Source organism: Crinia signifera, chromosome 2 (genome assembly GCF_055691185.1).
Source record: "Crinia signifera chromosome 2, ASM5569118v1, whole genome shotgun sequence".
Taxonomy (NCBI): domain Eukaryota; kingdom Metazoa; phylum Chordata; class Amphibia; order Anura; family Myobatrachidae; genus Crinia; species Crinia signifera.
In genome coordinates this window covers 296,984,670-297,002,966 of record NC_139218.1, presented here as the reverse complement: position 1 = coordinate 297,002,966, position 18,297 = coordinate 296,984,670, and the positions used below count along the sequence as shown (strand labels likewise).

Below are 18,297 nucleotides of genomic sequence, written 5' to 3'. Positions count from 1 at the left end.
TATCCAATTAAAAGTTACGTATTATTGTGTCAATTCTTAGGTGCACCACACAGTGACATTTCTTTTTTTGTCTCTGTACAAACCCTGTTGCTTGGTTTGGGAATCCCAAGACCATGAAGCAAGAAAGAGTTCTCTTGACTCAAAAATCTGAGTTCATTACTGTGGTGGACGGATGTGGAATCCCTCCAATTAGGGTGCTCCCTTCGGTCATTGTCAGGTATCCAGGTTCTGTGCGAGGACCAGGGATCCGTTGGCATGGACAGTGAATTCCATGACCGTACCCTGGAATTTCAAAATGGCATATGTCTTCCCACCATTTTCCATGCTGGCGCGGGTCCTCCAGAGAGTGAGGACGTGAGGAGCAACCATCATTCTAATCGCTCCGGATTGACCAAGGAGATCTTGTTATTCCAACATTCTGAACTTGTCAACAGCGTTGTGGCATCCTCTTCTTCGCCCAGACCTTCAGGCAAGGGCCCTTCCTTCATCAGGACTTTGATAGCCTGGCTCTTGAAACCCCATCTTAAAGAAGAAGGGTTTCTCAGACGCAGTTATCCGAACCATGATTAGTGCAAGGAACCCGATTTCTGCAGCAAATTATTATTATAGAGTGTGGGAAAACGTACATTTAGATGGTGTGAAAGTCAAAAAGTTCACACAGCTAGTTTTAAAGTCTCTAGACTTCTGGAGTTTCTCCAGGATGGATTTTCCTTGGGCTTATGCCTTCACTCTTTGAAGGTGCAGTTGTCGGCATTGTCTATTTTCTTTCAAAAGAAGGTGGCCTTGTTACCGGAGGTGCAAACTTTCCTCCAAGGGGTTACCCGTCTTAAGCCTCCTTATAGACAACCAGTGGCTCCTTGGGATTTATCTCTGGTGTTATCGGTTTTGCAGAAACCACCTTTTGAACCGTTAAGGTTTGCTGACCATAAGTTTCTTACTTGGAAACTGACTTTTTTGTTGGCGGTTGCCTCTGCAAGGCGTGTATTTGAATTAGGGGCCTTGTCTTGCAAGTCTCTGTTTTTGGTGATGATGATGATGATAGGGCTGTGTTGAGAACCGTTCCTAAGTTTTTGCGTAAGGTAGTTTCCACCTTTCATTTAAACCAAGAAATTGTGATTCCGGTGTTTAGTCCTCCAGAGGAGGTCAGGAATAGGGACAAACTAAAGAAATTGGATGTTAGCGCTTTGCACATTGATGTGCAGTTACATAAAACGGACTTGTTTATTGTTTTTGTATGATGTACATAAGCAGACCATTGCTATGTGGTTATGGTCGGTTATTGCTTTTGCCTACACTAAAGTAGGCAGCCCAATGCCCTCCAGAATTAATGCTCATACCACCAGGTAGGTTGGTTGCCTCTTGGGCTGTGCGCCACGGGGCTACGGCAGAACAAGTATGCAGGGATGCCACTTGGTCCTCTGTTCACACTTTAACCAAATTCTACAGGTCCCATGAGTTTGCGTCGGAGGATGCTTCATTTTGGCGAGCAGTGATGAGAACTGCGGGCCTGAGCGTACCCTCCCAAAGGACTGGCTCTTGAATGTCCCATGGTCGAGCTGTGTCACCAGGATGGATGAAAGATTAAAGGGGATTTTTGTAAGAAGTTACCGTTCCAATCCCGTTCTCTGAATCCATCCTGTTGACACAGCGATCCCTCCCTTTACGCTCAGTAAGTAATGCTGTTTCATGTGTTGTTATGTTGTGAAGGTTATAATTACTTGATTGTGCATATTAATATGTTCAGGCGTTGTACTGCGTTAATGTATTCTAGAGTGCTCTGGCAGTTGTGAGGAATGCTGGGATGCAGAAGGGAGGAGCCTGCCTCTCAAAAGCTTTAGCATAGGTGCCTGGCTCCTTTTGGACCCTCCTACATCCCATGGTTGAGCTGTGTCTCTAGGATGGAATTAGAGAAAGGGATTCGAACGGTAAGTTCTTACAAAAATCCCCCTTTTTTTTGCCTCACATGGGCATTATGATAACTAATCTACATTAATTCCTAAGATACCGGTGTTATAACTTTTGACTAATTCGAAACAAGCGGTTATTATAGTGAATATATATATATTTTCATATATTCTCTTTCTTCCTAAAGGGTCAGTTTTCTTCAAGTCCCATTCAGGGTGGACGAAGGGCATATAGTCTTGGTAGTATAGCAAGTCCTACGTTCTTTGAACAGTCTCCTCTCAGAACCACGTCTCCAGCATTTTCCCCCATATCTTCTTTAATAGGAAAAACACCAATAACAGGTGAGTAGTTCTGTTTATCTAAAAAAATCTCTTCCCACAGGTTCTCCTTTCTGTGACAAATGTGAGAGATGCACTGATCTTTCAAATGCTTTGTAGGATACAAATGGGTTTAGTGCTCAATTACTGTAAGTTTGCAGAGGAGAGACCCACAGTGTCGGGGAGGGACAAAAATCATTCACTTTTCTCCAGTTGGCCATATCTTTATTGGAGAGTCCTGGTAGCAGCCAAGCAGAATGCGGAAGTTACTTCCATGTTTGAACTGGGGGAACCCTTGGCAGTGGGGGATTACACGATTATGCAGGCTCTTTGGGAGTTTTGTTTAAACTTGTTTCTCCTCTTGTGGTAGCCTACATAAGAGTATTGATATACAAAGAAAAAGATAGAAACCAAGCGCTGATCCTATTCACAATTGGTGGGAGTAGGTTCAGGTAGGACCTTGTCTCGAACCGCCCCCAGAGTGTATTTCTTCAGCTGTAACGACCTAATGGACCACACTGACCTTAGTGATGGTCCCTATGTACACATAGCGTTTTCTTTTATTCTTTTCATTCAGAGGTCATCTACTGCTTCAGAGGTTAAGGGTGGATGTACTGACCTGGATATTGGTCCCTATGTTCACATAAGGGTTTCTTTTCGGAGCTCAGGTTCCCCCAGATCACAACACCAGTACTGATAGACAAGGTCCTACCTGAACCTACTCCCACCAATTGTGAATAGGATCAGCGCTTGGTTTCTATATTTTTCTTTGTATATCTGTATTGTGGAGGAGTGGTGCTCCTGCGATAGAAACCGAGCTGCAGATTTGGAGGCGCGGTGTTGTCGGGAAGCCCTTGTTTTTTACATAAGAGTATTGATGGAGTATTTGTGGTAATGCAAAATAATCCCCTAGTGCCTATTGTGTTGAACATTTGTTTATGATTAAAGTCTTGGTGGTCTGAATTGCCAGAGAAATCCGTTCTTTCTCAGATGTAACTTTGTGTTATGAGTTCCTGTGAAGTTATTTATTGGCAACACCTAATTAGCTCACCTAATCAGGTGAAGTCCAACGAAGATGAAGAGGCTTTGCCAAATTCTTCCCAATGTGTTGCCCTGTGCATTATTATGGATGCTTATTGCTTTCAGTTTGCTGGCATAGAAATTTCCTTCACTTTAGTACTCTATTGAAAACCTATTTGACGTGTTCAGACCGTCTTAATTAATTACAAATTTCTCACACTACTTTTAATGCAGAGGTGCCTAAACATGGTCATCCAAGCACACAACGGTCCAAGTTTTTGTGTATTTATGGCTAAGCACAGTGCTGTGATGCTAAATAAATAATACTGCTTTCACATTGCCTAAACCAGGCATGTCAAAACTGCGGCCCTCCAGCTGTTGTGAAACTACACATCACAGCATGCCTTGCAATAGTTTTAGCATTCTCTAATATCAAAACTGTGGCAAGGCATGATGGGACTTGTAGTTTCACAGCAGCTGAAGGGCCGTAGTTTGGACAGGCCTGGCCTGAACGTTTAAGACCCAGTATTTCAAACCGGCATTAAAATGGGTCTGAGCCACTAAACCCCTTTCAAATTGCAGGTGAAAACCGTTTTAACTAGCATGTAATACCATTCACACATTCAACCAGTTTATTCCCCAAGGAACACGTTTCAAGCCATAGAAATAGACCTCTCTCACTGCCCAAAAACGGCTCTGAAACGGTTAGGTCACTGCTTTTTAACAGTTTAACAAATACTGGTATTAAACTGTTAAAGCACCCTGGAGCACTGCACACTGCATTTAAAAAGGCAAAAAAAAAACAGCAATGTACTGTTTAAGAGCTGCAGTGTGAAAGGGGTATAAGTCCTCAGTGGATAAGCATGGATAAACTTAAAAACCTGGACTATTGACTGCTTTTCAGAGCCCTCCGTTTAATATATTTTGTCTGCTAGTCTGACAATAAAGCTTTCACAAAGTCAACAAAATAAGATGAAAATATTGCCAACCATTTGTCCCTGGCAAAACACAAACCAAAAATAATCTTCCATTAAAGACTGTATACATATTTAACAATTAAGCATGCTTTTTTTTCCAGCGCAACTTTTTAATGGTATTTATTTAAACAGTGTAGCACCTGCTTTGAATTTGTATTATACCGCTTTTAGGCACACGCATGCTCGATATCTGTAAACCTAATGAACTCCATTTTGTTTACAGAACAGAAGAAGCTATGCTTCCTTTCACCCGAGACCCTTTCTGCTACAAATTCCATGGATAACTCCTGTGCCAAAAGTCCTTTAATTGAAGGCTGTTCTCCAATCAAAAGTATTTTTGAAATTAAATCAAAATCCTGCAGAGAAACGGCACAGTATCGGACTTCACTTTTCCAAATACCATTCCCCATTGATCACTTGGAGGAAGTGGAGAAAGAATATCCTCCACCTGCACCCAGTTTGTCCCCTGAAATGCAGCTCCATAACATGGATACTTTTTCACCTGATGGCCACATGGCGGACTCAATGGGCACACTGGCATCTAAAGTATACACAAAGCAAAGAACTATAGATACTACCGATATCCGTAAGGACAATGACACTGTAGAAATGGTGGATCCTGGAGAAAATGAGGATGATCACATCTGGGTTAAGGATGCAGTAGTGTCTGATAATACGCCATCTAGTTTCATGACCTGCAATACATTTAATGTGGAGACTTCCCACATGTGCATGTCTCCACTAGCAGAGAGCAGTGTCATTCCTTATGACAACAGCAGCATCCAGGTAATATTTTCTATACTCTGTATCTTCAAATATTACTGGTAATGGAGTATGCTTAGGTTTTCCTCCTTCGTAGTGGATCCTGCTACCAATGGCAGTGCTGTGGTGGTAGCAGGGGACTTTAGTAGTTTTGTTTTGAAGGGTTGAATTGTCTAGCAAGGGAATACATCTGAGTGCCCAGCGGACAGATTATGTACTTACCCTCCCTTCCTACAGCCTAACCCTCCCGGCTAGTCCAAAACCCTACTATGCCTCCTAAATATAGAGACACACTCCCCTGCCGCAGCCTAATCCAAAGTCCCTCACAAGTACTTAAACCTAACCCTCTCACGAACACCTGCCTACCACTAACCCGTCCAGCATACTTGTGATCAGGATCCCGGCATAGGCATCCTCTTCAATGTCTGCATTCTGGAGCCGTCTTTTAGGCTGCTAGTCTAGATGGTAGTGTCCGTATACTACTTGGACTGCCGGCCACCTGGGTTAATTTTCATTCTTTCCTGTTCTGTATATAGGTGGACAGTGGCTACACTACACAGACATGTGGGTCCAGTATAATGGATGGAATTGGCACAGATGTGGTTTACAAAGACAATGATTCACAGATGTGTGAAAGTCAGAATGGGTCTCAAAATTTCAAGGCAAAGGTATGTATATTTTTATTTATTTTTTAAATTGCACTGTTAACTTGCAGATTTGATGCATCCATGCTAATGAATGCACAGCTCTAGAGTTAGATTAGTTTATACTAATATATTTGGTGTGTTGGCTTTTATTTTCTTCCTATTTCTGCCACCGTATTACTTTCACACCATACGTAAATGTATCCCAGGAATGTGTATGATGCCTATGTGTAGATAAATGACATTTAGGGGGGTATTCAATCTTGGGTTACAGCTGTCGAGCTGGCCGACAGCCGTGACCCTGTCCTGTTCTGTTCTCGGTCTGCTCGACTGAGAATTTGCAGGTGGTATTCAGTGTCCCGACTGCAGCGGGATGCAAAGGGGGTGTGGCCGCAAGCTGCAGCCAGGAGCTTGTCACTTCCCAGCTGTTCTCAGCAGAACAAGCCCGTTCTCAGCAGAACAAGCCCGTTCTCAGCAGAACAAGCCCGTTCTCAGCAGAACAAGCCCGACTGCTTGAAGACTCACCTCTTCAGGCAAGCCTATCATATTTAAGTTCTACATGCATAACCCTCCGAGGCACTTATGTATTATATAGCTTCCCTTCTGGACTTGTAACTGCTATGCTATTACTGGTGCCTGTCCTTGTGTTTCCCCCTATATCCCTATAGATTGTAAGTTTGCAGCAGGGCCCTCCTACCTCCAAGTCTGTCTGTTGTTGCCCAGTTTGTCTTATCACTGTCTACTATTGTAAAGCGCAACGGAATCTGCTGCGCTATATAAGAAACTGTATATAAATAAGCCTGGCTTGTTCTGCCAAGATCCCCCGTTCAAGACGGCATTGAATAGGGTCCTGCAGCCATCTCCTCCGTCGGGAGATGGCTGCGGGAGATTTAATACCCCCCGTAATCTTTGTTTAATATTTATTAAAACTAGTGATTTAGAATAGTGGGGGTATGAAAAGGTCGGAAGGCGCGTACCGCCGCCCCTCGCGGGCTCGCTACGCTCGCCACGCTTTGGGTTGTCGTTGATAGTGGGGGTCGCGTTGACAATGGGGTTGCATTTAACATTGTATGCACCCATCAGGGTGCTTGTACAATTAAAAATTGTATGCGATCGCCGTGATAATACACAAGTACCTTTTTTTTTTTTTTCTTTTTTTTTTTTCTATGAATTTTGGAATCGGGAGAGCTGCAGATAGATACATGAATTTAATGGCAACAAAATTCTTCATTTATAAACTTTGCCTCACTTCCTTATAGGGAAGTTTTTGGTGGTTGCCGCGCTTGTAGATATAAAGAGCAGCTCCAATAGATATTAAAAGGAATTGGGTATTTTTAAGGAGCGCTAGAAACTAAAAAAATGGGTAATGGAAATGGAATAAAAATATGGCAAAGTAGGTTTATTTAGAATTGAGGTATATCGAAACTAAAAAATGATTAAATGGTACCTGTAAGGATAAAAGAGTTAGTTTGTAATGTTTACACCCTTTTTTGAAAAGGTTGGTTGTATGTAAGGGAGTGAAGATCGTTCCGGTGCGTCTGACCCTGGCTTACCCTACTTTTGCTGATATTTCCTTCTCTGAGTTTGTCAGGCTTCCTTTGGGATGGTGTTGAGTTAGAGGGCTTCCAAGCGCAGAGACCGGCTGAACCACACTGATGTGCGGCAGCCGCTACGCGGATGCTCCGTCTGTCCCGATGAAGCCGGAAGTGGCCGGAAGTTGTACGGCGGCCGCAGAGAGAGCTGAAGGCGGGTGCAGGGGGACGTCTTGCCGGGAGATCTTCTTGTCTTCTGTCGGGTCCAACGCGTTTCATGCGGCATGCGCACTTTGTCAAGGATAGTTTACTATGCCAACATTGAGGCTATTTATTGGGAAAAAACTTTATTGAAAAACGGAAGTGACAATCCGGAAATTGGGTAAAAAAAGGTTGGAAACGCATGTCTTGCTGAATCCACTCCCTTGCTCAAAGTAAAAGGGGGACTTAAAAATATTTAAAAATATTACTTGATGTTTTTATAATAGGTGCAACTTACATAATAAAAAGATTATTATAATATAAATAAGCAAGTAAATAGAGAGCAGGTACCATTTATAAAAAGGCATTTAATTCTATTTCGATATTTAAGCCTAATGGGTCTAAGGTTTTCATATTAAAAATCCATTTGGTTTCGGCTTTTCTCAATTCTTTTATAAAATCGCCTCCTCTCCAGTTGTGGTTGATTTTTTGAATGGCTACGCACTTTAAGCCAGTAGGATCTCTATTGTGTTTTTCTAAAAAATGATTGGAGACACTATGGGTTGTTAGTCCCTTTAGAATATTATAGATGTGCTCCGCAAATCTAATTTTCACTTTTCTTTTTGTTTGACCAATGTATTGGAGTCCACATTGGCACTCCAGCAGGTATATAACTCCTTCGGAATTGCATGATAGATGTTCTTGGATTTTGAAAGTTTTGTTTGTTTGATTTGATTTGAATTCAGTTACTGGCTTCGTGGATCTTTTATTGTTTTTGCATGACTTGCAAGTTAAACAGCTGAAAAAACCTTTACTGGTCACATTCGTAGGTTCAGTGTCTGTTTTTGTGAAGCTTGAAACAAGTTGTTGCTTGATGTTTTTTGCCTTACGGTAAATTATTTTCGGTTTTTGTGGTAGCACTGGTAATAGAATCTGGTCCAATCTAAGTACGTGCCAGTGTTTTTGGACGAGTTTTTCCACAATTTTAAAATTACTAGTATATTGAGTGAAGAAAGTGAAGTTGTGATCTGGGTTGGTTTTTTTTTGTTTTTGTATGTGAGTAAATCTTTTCTTTCAATTTTTTTCACATTCTCTAATTGTTTTTGTAGGAGTTTTTCTTTATATCCTTTGGTTATGAACTGGGTTTTCATGTTTTCGCTTTGGATTTGGAATGTCTGATCCTCAGTGCAGTTCCTCTTTAGTCTTCGGAATTGACCTATGGGAATATTCTCAATCCACTTGTTATGGTGGTTGCTTGTTGAGGGTAGGATGTTGTTTCCACTTCTTTCACATGGGTTCTTGTCTTCAATAGGTGGTCTTCTATGAAGATTTCCAAGTCCAAATAGATTACTTGTTTTTTGCTATGTGTTATAGTGAATTCCAAATTTAATTGGTTTGAATTGATATGGGTGATGAATGACTGGAGTTGTTCTTCTGTACCCTGCCAGAGGAAGAACACATCGTCGATGTAACGATGCCATTGTGCGAGATGTTCATTGTGTGGATTTGAGGTCCAAATGTTATCATCTTCCCATTTTGCTACAAATAAATTAGCATAACTTGGCGCTAGTGGCGTCCCCATTGCGGTCCCTCTCTTTTGAAGATAAAAGGTTTCATCATGCCAAAAATAATTTCTTGTAAGAATGAAATTAATATTTTCCATAATAAAGTTTATTTGTGCATTTTTGAGGTTTGAATTTGTGGAGAGATAATGTCTGGTGTGTTCACATCCTTTCTCATGTTCAATGCAGGTGTAAAGTGATTTTACATCAGCTGTACACAGTGTATATTCTTCCTTCCATTCAATTTGGTTTAGTATTTGTAGGCAAAAAAAGGGGTAGACAACCGAGTTATCTGGTGGAGGCGCAGAAGCTAGAGAGGTTCTGTCAAGCTGCAGTACAGTATTGTGGGGGTGTCACTCCCCAAAAGGTAAACAGAAAAAGAAAAGGGTGACTGCGCTAAGTAGGTGAATGAAGTTGAATAAGATTAAACTATGTTGCCAATCAACATGTGAAAAATATTTAATAATGACAGATAAAACAAGGATTAAAACACAATTAAATAGGACAATAAGAATTAGTTATCTTGTAATGAACCCAGTAAAATGGCTAAAAAAAAAATTTTTTTATAGCAAGATAAAAATCTGAAAAACCAGGGGGTGTAAAAGGACTGATATAATAGTCCATACGGTACCGTATTAAATGAACCGGCCGGTTAGTGATGAAGTCCTGTTTCGATTGTATCTCTCCTCATTGACATATAGCTGAATCGGTATTTCTCCTCATAAATATATGGCTGTATGGATGGGTATGGGTAACCCCACGGGCAATCTTGATGGAGGATGCAGAACCCCCTGTAGTTTTTTTGGCCCAGTAAATGTTGTGGGGTGCCTCTAAATGGGCGGAGATCCCAGTAATGATGGTCCAGCAGAAAAGAGGTTTTGCAGGGATTTTAAACAGGCACTCAGCAGAAAATTAGTAGGTCCAATTGAATAGGTCAGTCAGCCCCAAATGGTTTCACCAACGCGTTTCGCTCCTCTTGGGAGCTTTTTTCAAGGTGTGTAGTATTTGTAGTATGCTGGTAGTATCCTTAAGATAGCTTCTCTGCTGAGTGACCAGTTCTTGTAAGAAGAAGTCTGTAGGTCGAAAGATTTGAACTTATTGAATTTATACCCGAAATTATCGGCCTTCCCGGAGGATTGGTTATGCTTTTATGCATTTTCGGCAGAAAATAAAATGTCGGAATTTTTGGATGTTGTTGGAAATAGAATTAAATGCCTTTTTATAAATGGTACCTGCTCTCTATTAACTTGCTTATTTATATTATAATAATCTTTTTATTATGTAAGTTGCACCTATTATAAAAACATCAAGTAATATTTTTAAGTCCCCCTTTTACTTTGAACAAGGGAGTGGATTCAGCAAGACATGCGTTTCCCACCTTTTTTTACCCAATTTCCGGATTGTCACTTCCGTTTTTCAATAAAGTTTTTTCCCAATAAATAGCCTCAATGTTGGCATAGTAAACTATCCTTGACAAAGTGCGCATGCCGCATGAAACGCGTTGGACCCGACAGAAGACAAGAAGATCTCCCGGCAAGACGTCCCCCTGCACCCGCCTTCAGCTCTCTCTGCGGCCGCCGTACAACTTCCGGCCACTTCCGGCTTCATCGGGACAGACGGAGCATCAGCGTAGCGGCTGCCGCACATCAGTGTGGTTCAGCCGGTCTCTGCGCTTGGAAGCCCTCTAACTCAACACCATTCCAAAGGAAGCCTGACAAACTCGGAGAAGGAAATATCAGCAAAAGTAGGGTAAGCCAGGGTCAGACGCACCGGAACGATCTTCACTCCCTTACATACAACCAACCTTTTCAAAAAAGGGTGTAAACATTACAAACTAACTCTTTTATCCTTACAGGTACCATTTAATCATTTTTTAGTTTCGATATACCTCAATTCTAAATAAACCTACTTTGCCATATTTTTATTCCATTTCCATTACCCATTTTTTTCACTTCCTTATACACTTAGTAATTGGAGATGCAGATAGATTCTCTCAACCTGTGATTGACTCTGAATTCATTGTCATTATGCTGGGTACATACCTATAGATTAATTGGTCTGGTGTGAACAAAATCTGGTGATGCATGAAAGCAGATGACAATTTTGTCTGAATGACAATTGTCTGGTTTCAAGTAGAGATGGGTTTTGGGTTCTGATTTTTTTTGTTAAAAAAGCATAAAAACTGCTAAAATCGCAGATTTTTTTTTATTTGTTTTGCTCCTACGCTATATTAACCTCAATAACATTCATTTCCACTCATTTACAGTCTATTCTGAACAGCTCACACCTTACAATATTGTTTTTAGGGCAAAAGGTTGCACCGAGGTAGCTGGATAACTATGATAAGCATACAGATAGTGGTAGATGCTCAATTAGTTCAGTAGCATTTCCCAGGTGCATGAGGGAGGGGTTAAATACTGGGTAAGTAAAACAAGACATTTTTTCCCTCAGCACACTGAGCAATGCTAGTAACCAATCTAGAACACTACATGATAATAGAATTCAGAGATATTGGTTACATATACCTGCGCAGGTGTATGCTATGCCCCCAAGCCGCGTCAAGGCTTCTCTGTATATTGGGGGTCCCTAGCGATATATCTAGGTGCAGGGTGCGGCACCCCAAAAAACCATCATAAGCTGGGAAGCCCAGTGCGGCATGCCAGTGATATACTAAGTGTTAATAATTAGTGATAGGAAGCCGAAGCTATATAAAAAGAGAAAGATAAATGAATGTAATTAAAATAGGATAGAGATAGTGTTAGTGAGGGAAAAGTGTTAATAGAATGTAAGGGCATGCCGCACTAAAGCCACCCAGCCCATCCAGTCCAGGAGCACCGCACCCCACACCACCGTTACCCTAAATTGGGTCTGCGATTAACCAGCAAGGAGCCACATGATAATGGCTCCTTACTTGATATATCCAAACTAAAAGCTACCTACCTTGGAGCAACCCCAGACTACTCCATGTGGCATATCAGGACCCACATCTCCTCCTAATATGGGCTCCCTTCTGCCTCTAACAACATACATACAGATAGTGGTAGATGCTCAATTAGTTCAGTAGCATTTCCCAGGTGCATGAGGGAGGGGTTAAATACTGGGTAAGTAAAACAAGACATTTTTTCCCTCAGCACACTGAGCAATGCTAGTAACCAATCTAGAACACTACATGATAATAGAATTGTATGCGATCGCCGTGATAATACACAAGTACCTTTTTTTTTTTTTTTTTCTATGAATTTTGGAATCGGGAGAGCTGCAGATAGATACATGAATTTAATGGCAACAAAATTCTTCATTTATAAACTTTGCCTCACTTCCTTATACACTTAGTAATTGGAGATGCAGATAGATTCTCTCAACCTGTGATTGACTCTGAATTCATTGTCATTATGCTGGGTACATACCTATAGATTAATTGGTCTGGTGTGAACAAAATCTGGTGATGCATGAAAGCAGATGACAATTTTGTCTGAATGACAATTGTCTGGTTTCAAGTAGAGATGTGCACCGGCCACTTTTCGGGTTTTGGGTTCTGATTACCTTGAGGTTTTGGGTTCTAATGGGTTTTGCCAAAACACCTCCTAAGTGTTTTGTGTTTGGATTTCTTGGGTTTTGGGTTCTGATTTTTTTGTTAAAGCATAAAAACTGCTAAAATCGCAGAATTTTTTTTTTGTTTTGCTCCTACGCTATATTAACCTCAAAAACATTCATTTCCACTCATTTACAGTCTATTCTGATCAGCTCACACCTTACAATATTGTTTTTAGGGCAAAAGGTTGCACCGAGGTAGCTGGATAACTATGATAAGCCACACAAGTGTGCGGCACAGACACTAGACTGATATGGCACACTTTGCATACCCTCTAGGCTGATACTGCACACCTAGAATTACCCCTGGACTGATATGGCACAGGTAGCATCACCCCTGGACTGATACAGCACATGTAGCATCACCCCTGGACTGATATGGCACACTTAATAGCACCCCTGGACTGATACGGCACATTTAGCATCACCCCTGGACTGATACAGCACATTTAGCATCACCCCTGGACTGATACGGCACACCTAGCATCACCCCTGGACTGATACAGCACATTTAGCATCACCCCTGGACTGATATGGCACACTTAGCATCCCCCCTAGTCTGATACGGCACACCTAGCATCACCCCTGGACTGATACGGCATACCTAGCATCTTCCCTGGACTGATATGGCACGCTTAGCATCACCCCTGGACTAATACAGCACACTTGGCAGCACCCCATGAATTATACGGCAGACTTGGCTTACCCCAGGAATTATACGGCACAGATGGTGGCACCCCTGGACTGTTACGGCACACATGGCGGCAGTCATGGAATTATACGGCAGACAAATTCCTGCAGTAAAAATAAAAATGTGTATTCTTTTATTTATAAAAAGAGCAGCACACCTTACTTAGCAACACCCCATGAATTATACAGCACTCTTGGCTCACCCCTGGACTACAGCGCATTTAACAGCCCTTGCAGTAAAAAAAAAAAAAAAAAACACCTTAAATTTATTTTCATTAAAAAAAAGGGCAGCTCCCCTGGTCTGATATGGGACACATGGGGCACCCCTGGAATTATACGGCACACATGCGGGCACCCCAGGACTGATACAGGACACATGGGGGCACCCCTGGACAGATACAGGACACATGGGGGCACCCCTGGACAAATACAGCACACATGTGGGGACCCCTGGATGGATACAGCACACATGTGGGCACCCTTGGACTAATAGTACTGGTAGCCAGTGGAAACAGCAGATTGGAATTATATACTGCAAGAAATACTGGTAGCCAGTGGCAACAGACTGGAATTATATACTGCGATAAATACTGGTAGCCAGTGGAAACAGCAGACTGGATTTTTATATACTGTGATAAATAATACTGGTAGCCAGCGGCAACAGCAGACTGGAATTATATACTGCGATAAATACTGGTAGCCAGTGGCAACAGCAGACTAGAATTATATACTGCAATAAATAAAATACTGGTAGCCACTGCCAGTGGCAACGGCACACTGGAATTATATACTGTGGTAGGTACTGGTAGCCAAGGGCAACAGCACACTGGAATTATATACTGCAATAGGTACTGGTAGGCACTAGCCAGTGGCAACAGCAGAGAGCAGACTGCAGCAGACACTAGGCAGTGCAGGGCAGGCAGTGGCACTAGCCGCACCAGTTCACTATCACACTGTGACTGACTATACAGGAGCAGACTCAGCAGAGGCAGGCCCCAGCACAAAGGAGAGACAGAACACAGCACCAGTCATCCTTGCAATGGTGATGTCTTGATCACTGAGCAGTACACAGCAGCACGGGCTCCAGCAGAGACCACACACAGCAGCAGCACACCCTTCCCTACCCTTCTCCGAGATTGGAGTGAAGATGACGGCGCGAGGTTGCGGAATTTAAGGGTTCCGTGATCTCGCGAGAATCCGACACCGGGCGATGACGTTTTGCCCGTGCGCCCGGATTCCAGTCAGGCGGGAAGCGCCGAGCGCTGCTCATATCCGGGCCCGGATTGATGACGTCCGTGCTGGCTCGGATCTGGGGAATCCGAGCCCGAACATCTCTAGTTTCAAGCTGTTGAGAGGAAATGATTGTCATTTTTTCCAGTACAACAAGATTGTTGTTGCCACCAGACCGATAAATCTTTAGGTGTGTACACAGCCAGAGTGACTCTTCAAACTTCATGTGGTTTGTGCATGCCCTGGTACTTTAAACCTTATTTCCTGAAGAATTTCTTATTGATTTATCATGTATTTTTTTTTTTTCCTGTGGTTGTTTTTGCTCCCTCCACTTCAAGATTACATATTTACTGTAATTGGTCTCTTATACATAGATCACTGCAAACGAATGCATATCCGTAAAAGAATCAAAAGCAGAGTGCCATAAAAGGCAAAGTTAGCTTTGACTAGGCTCCAAATTCTAGAGTAAAACTGTATATATACTGGACTGATTTCTTATTTGTGTAGTTCTGTTGGCCATACAACTTCTGTCACTTTCAATGACTAGGGTATCTCACATTTTTCTATTTACATAGCTCCTGTCACACATCTCATTGCACAGCTCAAATGTGCTGCACATTCTTTTTGTACTAGATCTCATCTCATTGCATTGCAAAACCTATGCAATGCAATCTAGTCCAAATTGTAAACAATAATTGTACTGTGTATGGGCACCATAAGATCCGGTACTTAATTTTCTGTTTGTTCATGTACAGAATCCAGTATTCATCCATAGTCTTAAGGTGCCCATACACGTTACAATTATTGTATACAATATCACATCTCATCGCATATCGGTTTTGCGATGAGATCTAGTACAAAAAGTATGTGCTGCACATACTGTTTGTACTAGATCTCATCTCATCTTATCGCAAAACCGAGATTCGATGAGATGCGATATTGTATACAATAATTGTAACGTGTATGGGCACCTTTACTCTAAAGATTTTGTCAAGTAATATCTGCTGTAATAGGGTATTTGGCATGTTTCTGCTAAAGTTGTGGAAGTCACAAGGACTACTTCTTCGTCCCTGCTTTGGAGCTTTAAAACGATCAGCTCCATTGTTCTCTCGGACATAAAATTGCTGTAGTACATAGCACATGTAAGAGGAGGGATGGGAAGGTGAAATCTATCCTCATGGAATTCATATCCCTTGTCAGAACACAAATGTGGGGACTTCTGCCCAGTAACTCTTACTTATATTTTGTTTTGAATCGTATGCTCTTTCAATTAAGGAGTTTTCAGCGTTAGACGTTAAAGGTTACAAACTGCAAGAACCAGAGTCTCCAGAATATGACCGTCAGAGTCGTAAAACAAGCCATAAATCGCATCACCCAGCGCTACACTCTGGAACTTGGAAACTCAGCAGTGACCCACTGTTTAACCGCCTTAACAAAAATGGTAGGTTTCCAATTTTGTTTTTATTCAATTGTTCAATTCCTAGCAAGAGTTTCAAAAATGAAAGGGAATGGTGATTCTAGATGCATACATTTAAAATTAGTGTGTTTTTAGTTTAGTTTTAGTTTTTTTTTTAATTAACCTTTTAATCCTCTTTAGCACGGCTTCAGAGCCCAAAACAAGCCATGGATGGAAAACCTGTGTTACATTACTTGCAATAACTGCTGACCTGAAAAAGGCTCGCCTTCCCGACTTCTGTGAACACGGATTCACTTGACGTACATTGAACCAATGAATGTGAAGAGGTGATCTGGTTCCACTATCCTTTACAGCATATTTATTCATTTAGAGACGGTGGATGCCAGCTCCCCAAAAAATTTTTTTAAAGACTATTCAAAGATGCAGAATAAAATGAACAGTCAGAGTAATGTGTTACTGAAATGAGGACTGTTATAATTTTTCTACATTATGATTTTGTAATTTATTGTAAATTCTGATTGTTTTACGTCTTTTCCCCCACTTTTTTTTATTTTTTTTCATACTTTGCTGCTTGGCAAAAATGTATTTTTGCTGGTACCTCCAAGGAGAGCAGTAGACGGTCTAATATTAAGTAAGCACATTGACGAATGATTGTGTACTCGTAGGTAAAAAGAGCGGCCATTATTACTTATATAGAAAATTGTGAAATCCTTGGTCACCACAATACAATGCAGTACAAATGTAAGCCTCTATCAAGGCAACCTTGGTTTGTGCTCAATACAGCTGTCCAGTTTCTGTAAACCCTAACCTTATAAATGCCTTTTTGGGTCTTCTATATCTATATAGAGCAGGCATTCCCATCCACGGTCCTCAAGGCACACCAACAGTGCAGGTTTTAGTGATATCCAGGCTTCAGCACAGATGGTTTAATCAGAATCACTCAGGTACCAATTAAGTCACCTGTGCTCAAGCCTGGATATCACTAAAACCTGCACTGTTGGTGTGCCTTGAGGACCATGGTTGGGAAAGCCTGATATAGAGTGTATACCTGTGTATACATGGAAGTTCAAAGGACAATATATTTTAAATATATGGTATGTCCTGTGGAAGCAAATACTACACATTTTCGAATCAGTGTGACTTAATTTATAACAATAAGTGTGGAGTAATTTACCCTGAATATTGCATGAATGTGGTCAAGTTTTTTTTTTTTTTTTTTGTTTTTTATTGGTTTGCCATATTTTTGGTACCATATAGATTATATCTAGCCTCAATATGCATTTCATTTTTTAGGTGTTTTTATATAAAATGGTAATTTCACCACCCAGTAGCATTCTGGTTTGTAACAGTTGACACAGTGTTATGTAATTGTCCCATCCTTTCTTACATCATACTGCTGTGTTAGAGTCTATCACTAGTAATGGTGTTTTGCCATTTCAATAATTTACAGTGTACTGCAAATGTGAATAGATATAACCTATTTGGGAGCAATGGAGTACAATAGTACATTGACTATTTGACTTTTTTTCCCTGTGTGGTGGTTTTTTTTTTCCCCTTCTTTCTTTTTTTTTTTTTTTTTTTTTTAAACCAAGGGACTTTTTTAGGGTGGCAATTCCTATAACATATTTGTAATTTGGTGTTAATAAATTTGTTCACATCCAAATTATGTTTTATAATCCCATGTTGGCTAGACAGTCCAGCTGATTGCATAATGAAGATGAAGTGACTTGTACATGTTCAACTGCCGATGGGAGAGGGGGTTTGGGTCTTATTATGAATGAATAAATGCTGCTGGAGTATAAAAGGTAACCTCTGTGGTCATCGATGTGAAAATGCTTCACGCTATCTCTAGTGTATACAGAAGGCCCAACATTTTTCATCTAATTTTTGTACAACGGTTACTATTGTGGTTCTAGATTCTTGCTGCTGATCTCAGTTGTTTTTTTGTTTTTTTTTCTTATCTTTTATGTAAACTTGACTAATGGTTTTGGAACAGTGTTTACTAGAATTGTTTTAGGATTTTTTTGTAAAAACCATGTCAAATGATTTATTAGAATAAATGTTATTTTTATTTGAATTGTGTTGTGTGTTTTTTTTTTTTTTTTTTTCATTTTGTTTTCTATTATGTTACCACATTAAGTAAACTAATGAAGAGAAAGTTATGCAAAATGAAAGGTTCTTTTAATTTTATTTATTTATTTTCTCAATAAAATAGCAATTCTAAAATCATAAAGAACAAGCAGTTAATCTGTGCTGCGGATAGAGGTTGCCCTATCAGAGTAAATCTGCAGAGTTTGGGCTAGGCCTTGCGGAGTCCAATCATTCTGAGCCAGGAAAAACTGGTTTAAGGGAAAAGTTAAAACAACGTTCACCTTTTTAAACATAGGAACCTTTCAGAGAACGGCTCTATTTTCATGGAAAGGTAGAAAAGGTGGCCTGCAAGACAAAG

General features: G+C 40.9%; 1 protein-coding gene across 1 annotated transcript in view; it reads left to right on the top strand.

Annotated features, from left to right (window-relative positions):
- BORA (BORA aurora kinase A activator) overlaps positions 1-16,745 on the top strand; it is a 37,002-nt gene extending 20,257 nt beyond the window's left edge. The window contains exons 9-13 of the mRNA XM_083168871.1: positions 2,093-2,246; positions 4,443-5,005; positions 5,518-5,649; positions 15,707-15,872; positions 16,029-16,745. Coding sequence (XP_083024997.1) covers positions 2,093-2,246; positions 4,443-5,005; positions 5,518-5,649; positions 15,707-15,872; positions 16,029-16,090 — 1,077 coding nt within the window. The 3' untranslated portion in view covers positions 16,091-16,745. The remainder of the gene's footprint in view (positions 1-2,092; positions 2,247-4,442; positions 5,006-5,517; positions 5,650-15,706; positions 15,873-16,028) is intronic.
- The last annotated feature ends 1,552 nt before the right edge of the window (positions 16,746-18,297 follow it).